At 36.9% G+C, this 6,130-nt stretch overlaps 1 protein-coding gene across 1 annotated transcript in view; it reads left to right on the top strand.

Annotated features, from left to right (window-relative positions):
- Positions 1-3,658: 3,658 nt before the first annotated feature.
- The window catches only part of LOC140233073 (DNA replication factor Cdt1-like), a 16,137-nt gene continuing 13,665 nt past the window's right edge, over positions 3,659-6,130 (top strand). Inside the window, exons 1-2 of the mRNA XM_072313190.1 lie at positions 3,659-4,396; positions 5,780-5,964. Of these exons, the coding sequence (XP_072169291.1) occupies positions 3,692-4,396; positions 5,780-5,964 (890 nt within the window). The 5' untranslated portion in view covers positions 3,659-3,691. The remainder of the gene's footprint in view (positions 4,397-5,779; positions 5,965-6,130) is intronic.

The raw sequence follows: 6,130 nt of genomic DNA, 5'->3' as shown, positions 1-6,130 counted from the left end.
TCTCTCAGACGTTGATTATTTTCCTTCAGCTTCGTGAACTGTTATAAACACCGGGATGTAAGTTTCAGCGGGGAGCCGGGGAGTATTATGTAAACGTAAATCTCAAAGCCAAGAGTAAGTGCCAAAATTCATGCCTTTCTTTACTCAAGGTTTGAAACTGCTATAACATTTAATTTAATGCCGTTGTAAACAATGGCTGCCAACGTATAAAAGAATGTGTGGAGACAGTTCATGCCAAATATTAAAAAGTATACACAAAACAAAAACAGACCCTCAGGAAGTTAGGCCCTACAAATTTGATGGACATAATACATGTTGTGAGAGATATAGACAGATAGACAGACAGACAGACAGATAGATAGATAGATAGATAGATAGATAGATAGATAGATAGATAGATAGATAGACAAATAAAAAAACACATTCCTACAGTAGCTCTCCCGTTTCCAAAGAGCGATCAGCGAATCAATCAACAATGCCTTGACCCTATGGTTATTAGTGTGCATTTCTTTGTCTGATCTGGGGATTTTGTGCACTGGATTATCATTTGTATTTGCTTGTTTTCGAATGTGTCTTTTTACAGACACAATTGTATGTGCACGTTTGTTAATTTGTTGGCATTTTTATTTACTTTTTTGAATTCGTTTCGTAATAAATATTAAAAACAGTACTGCCTATATCATGAATGACATTGAGTAATCGGGCAATACATCAAGCAAATAATACAGTGTACGTAAATATAAAATCTTGTTTTATAAGATAGATGCAACTTTGATTAATGCAAAGGGCAAATATCAGACTATCATAAGCAAATAAAGAAATGCAAATGTTCGTCGCAATTGCAATAATAGCCACCATGACAGGGAACCGACGAGGAGTGATATTAAGTTCTCCAGAAGGGATATGTAACAGGTTTGTTTGTTTGTTTGTTTGTTTGTTTGTTTGTTTGTTTGTTTGTTTGTTTTTTAATGAAAAATGAGGAAAATGAAATTTGAACATATTATCTTTAGGCTTGAGCATAACGACACTATACAGAAAGGATGCACTCGGAGAGCGAATCCCTCGCCAAGACCCGATCATTTCGACGCCATGAAATGTGTCACAGCCATCTTGAATATTAATTTTAGTGATCCATGATGGATGATAATGGTAATGGTGATAACAATAAATGGTTACAATAATAATCATCAGCATCATTATCATCATTTTTATCATTATCACCATCATAAAACAAATAATATTGATGATTAAAAGAATACTGGCAAATTGAAAACGTAAATCCGGATTTCGAAAAAAAAAAATCTTTTTAACCACCAAAATCTACAATCACCCGTTGCTTGAACAAACTAATCAGATAATCAAAATGTGTTCACATCAGCTGCTGTTTAAAGGTCCTGTTTACCTTTGGGAACAGTGATTAAAAAAATTTCAAGATATGACATTTAATGCATATGTGTAGGTTTGTTGTACCACAAAACATCATATAAAATTTTTGCGATAAAACCTGAAATAATAAGGATATCTATAGCTATTGTTCACATTTTGTATATTTAACAATACTTACATCGATTTTACCGATTCAAATTTTTACAGTGTTGTTTCTATCCCTAACTCACATTTTAGAACTATTTTAAAGCACTAATGCTGGGTTTTTGTTTCATCTGCAAAAGGTAAAGTATGCCTTTAAGTAATATTGCTATCAGACAAAATAGAACAAAACAAGCATAATATTATACAGATTTCGATTATAATAACCTTTACAGCGGAGGTATTAAACGTAGCATGTCATCTTAGTTTTGTTTGTATCAGTCAACCGCCCGACCGCACCTGACTCTACGTACACTTACGACTCTCTGGGAAACAATATTTAACTAAACAGTTTACAAATTTCATAAATAGCAATGTGCGTGATTTCAAATTAGCTGTGAACATATTTGATATCAGTGCATCTTTTATTCATTCATAGTACGAGTCAGTACAGGATGTATATTTTGTGTCAAAATTTCGCAAACTTTGTCTGTTCCCGGACCCTACCAATAGATGGCGCGATTCATGTTTCTGCATAAGACTGGAAAATCTTTGGTTACACACATGCACATTGAGGGAAATTGGCGCTAAGCAATAATTATGGATCCAGTCAATTCAGACTTTTCGCAGAACACGTCACTTACAGGAGGAAAACCAGACAATCCGTTAAAAGTTCTGAATGTATACTTTTTTGGTTAAATCCACAACTAGATGAGAAGATATGCCGAAAAAAAAAAAGGAAGCGCGAGAGAGAGGAAAACAATGAGAAAGAAAATGTGTACATGGATTATGTGAAAATTAAAAAAGTGTGTACTTTTATTAATTAAAGAATTAAGATTTGTAGAATTTTTCCATATATCTTTTACAATCGTTCCATATGCGCACTACCTACTGTTGACCTAATAAAAAAAAAAAATCACAACTTTTGAACGGATTATTCGATTTCCCTAAAACTTCTCATTTCTAGGTTTAATAAACCATCTACACTCATTGAATCCAAGTAAGCCTACTGGTACGTGTTTGGAATAAATTCCCTTGGGCAAAAAAGGAAAAGAGAAAGAAAAAAGAGACAGATAATCTCTGATATCTGAAAATGCGCATGCCGAGTGTCTGAGGTGAATAGGCCTATGATAGTAAAGCCAAATTATGAAATAACAAGAATTGCTTATTCGGCGAAACTGGACCTTTTAAGTAGTTGAGGGGGTGGGGTGGGGGAGGTGGCGCCAGAGCCTGAAATGGCTCAGTCCATTACTATTACCATCACCCTTTTCTGAATACATGTGGGCATTGATGTACTAGTACTTCACGTCCACTGTAAATATTTTCTTGTTTTCGTATTTCTCAAATGCAAACGTTTCCAATAACAAATAAAAGATAGGAGTAATCAAATAAACTTATTGGGGATGAATACAAATGTATACAGGCCCGTACGAAACGACAGCCTATTCAACTGCGGATCCTGATGAATTGATTAAACATAATGAGATTCGGGAGTTCTGCTCTAAAGACCAAAAGAGACCTAGGAAAAAAATAATAAAGAAAGGTGACAAATGGGAGCTGAAGTTCACGACATAGCATTTCCATTATATAAGTTGATAGATGGCTAATTTTGTTAGTTGTCTCGATTAGAATGACAATAACATCCCTCGATAGTGATGCACGTGCACTGCTATGCAAATTACGCCAATGGACATTTAATTTGCAATTTAAAGGGACATTTACTTCCGGGTTTCTATTACCCATTTCCCAGGGTTTTCATAGAGCATAAATACAAATTTTTCTTTAAAAATGACATAAAAATCATATATTTCATGTGTTTAAGTCTTTTAAAATTCTTTATAAATCATTTTATAATTCTTTGTAAGAGAATTAGCTAATATCTTGCATTTCTTTCTTTCTAGATAAGTTTGACATGAAGCAATACGTTTTCGAAGAGGCTAGCAAGTCAATCGTGATCACGTGATACCTTGACGCGCCACTAAACAAACCACTGCCGCGTATGATTGTGTGTACATACTGTATGTGTATACATCTGCTTCCCCGGGGATCCCAGCCTTGCATGCATGAGTATCTTCTCCGCTGCAGGATCTTCAAATCGTAAATGTTACCTGGCGTTTAATATACATGAAAATAGTCTCTGATATCTGCCAGTCACTGTTTTGAAATGGCTCAATCGAAGGTGACGGATTATTACAGTCGACGGAAACATACCAGTGTGTTTCAGTCGACAAAACGGCGATCCAGCAGACCCGGTAAAGTCTCCTTGGATGATTCAGCGTTGGGTAAGTGTCTCCCAGCAGAGGCTCACTGCTTCGAGCCCGCAGAGAAGGCCTTTCCTGTCCCCGAACCTGTGGCGTGCAAAACTGCTGCGTTTGGAGTAAAGTCGACACGTGCTGACCCTATCACGAATGCTGGGGTCGATCTTTCACTCCAGCTGAAGTCATTCAACAAATCGCTCTCCAAACCCCCCAAAAATGAGTCCGTGGGAGAAATTTTGACAAGGACTGTATCCAGGTCAGTGCTTGGTAGGAACAAGAAAACAACCGATTTCATCAATAGTCAGCCATGTCAAGAAGCTGTGGAAACAAAGCAGAAAGTATCTGAGAAAACACCGCTCAAGCGGCAGGCTTCCACTGAACCTGATAGGGATGGTCCACCAGGGAGAAAGAGAAGTAAACTGAACACCGATGAAGCAGAGACTAAAACCTCTGTTGATGATGTTAACAGGACTCCAAGCCGCTCAAAGTCCAAACGAAGGAATGCCGCGTCAGCGAGAAGACGTCTTGAACCAGAAACTGCTTCTGGAACCGAGTCGGTAACAAAGTCAGCAAAACACTCTTGCCAGTCGACTCAAAGTCAGTCAAACATTGTAAGTTGAATAGACAAACTACTTGTAGTTGTTCTATTCATAAACAACACAAACTGGTACTACCTGTAGTACAGGTTATCAATTTCTCTCACCACAAGCTTTTTACTTTCGCTGGTGTTCTGGGTTAGACCTTGAAAAATTTTTTAAAATGGCACCAAGGTTCAACCTCCCATATTGAGATTCAAGCGTGCAAATGATGTTATGGTCAAATTATGGGCAGCTTGCTTTAAAGGGTGTGTACAGTTCTGGTTGAGGTGAGGATTTAGCTTTTAACGTTTTGCGAGATATTCAGAAACCACTCTTCTATAGATTGCTAGAGATGTCAAAGAGCATGCAATTCTATTTAAGGGGCATCAAAAGTTTATTTGATGAAAATCAGTTTTGAAATGGCTGAGATATCCAAAAACAAGGTGAAACAAAGAGATCCTAATAAAAGGTGTCGCCTGTCGCCTTTTATTATTATCACTTTTTTGGATATCTCGGCCATTTGAAAACCAATTTTCATCAAATAAATGTTGAATCCTTAAATTACATACTCTTTCATATTTCATAAGAGGTTTCTCATTATCTCACTTAGGAATGTTCAAAACATGAATCCCCACCTCAACCAGTACTGTATAGTCCCTTTAACATGTATCAAAAAACAATAATTTAAAAAAAAAAAAATCAGAGGAAGAGTTTGCTAGAGTCAATTGCAAAAATAAAACAATCTTGCATTTTTTTTTTCCACTGAGAACAAATGCACTGAATGAAGCTTGTCAATGATTTTGTGAATGATATCATTATTGTTCAACATTCTTCTTCTTCTTGGGTATTGTGCGACACCCCTTAGTTGGGGTCAACCGGACACTCTAGACTCCAGAACAGTCTAGAATCACTCTGCTCTGAAAAATTTAGACATGCATGAGGTTTATTTAAGATTTTACACACTGCTATATTTACAACAAGTCAAAACCTCACATTACAAATTCTTGTACACCTAATCTAGTATGACCAGAAAATTACCTGGGACAGTGCTAATCTGTTTGCCTGTTCCGGATGTAGATATCATTATTGTAAATGATGTAGCTCCTCTGATGACTTCTGTAGGGCCTTTGCAGTCTACCACAGAATCAATTGTTGTCTAATACTTCAATCTCATCTGCTAGAAAGGACTCTTGTGGCACAGAATTGTTTAAGCATGCAGATAACTGACATTGCCTTTGTAAAACATTTCTTTACGAAAATAATTTCATGTTGCAAACACATCCTGCTTTACAGTATAAGAATGTCTATGTAGTAACATTAAATGTCCTGTTTGCCATCACTAATAGCCAGTGTTCATTTTTAAAATACAAAAAAAAAAAAAAAAAATCTTGTATGATTTATATTTCACAATTCCAGGGAAGCTTGGACCCGGCCGAGATGAGAAACAAGCTGGTAGGCTGTGGCAAGCTGGCTGATCTCCAGGCACGGCTGGCTCTGGTGAAAGGGACGGCTGCCGACATCAAGAAGCTGAGAGAGAGTGCCACCAGGGAGGAGAAAGTGAAAGCTCGGAAGGAAATTCCAGCAGAGAAGGAGCCTGAAAAGTATGTGCTCAGATATGTGGATGTGTGATTTTTCACCAGAGATGTGGACTGGCTCAGTCTCTTCCATTTTGCATCATAAAAGACAGTCTTTGTCAATATGTTTCTATTTGTTGTTTTATACACTGTACTTCAATCATTGTGAACACCTGTTTCCTGTTAATTGGAT

The sequence above is a fragment of the Diadema setosum genome, chromosome 9, assembly GCF_964275005.1.
Source record: "Diadema setosum chromosome 9, eeDiaSeto1, whole genome shotgun sequence".
In the NCBI taxonomy this organism is placed as follows: domain Eukaryota; kingdom Metazoa; phylum Echinodermata; class Echinoidea; order Diadematoida; family Diadematidae; genus Diadema; species Diadema setosum.
Note: the sequence above shows the minus strand (reverse complement) of the source record. Positions and strands in the feature narration are given on the sequence as shown.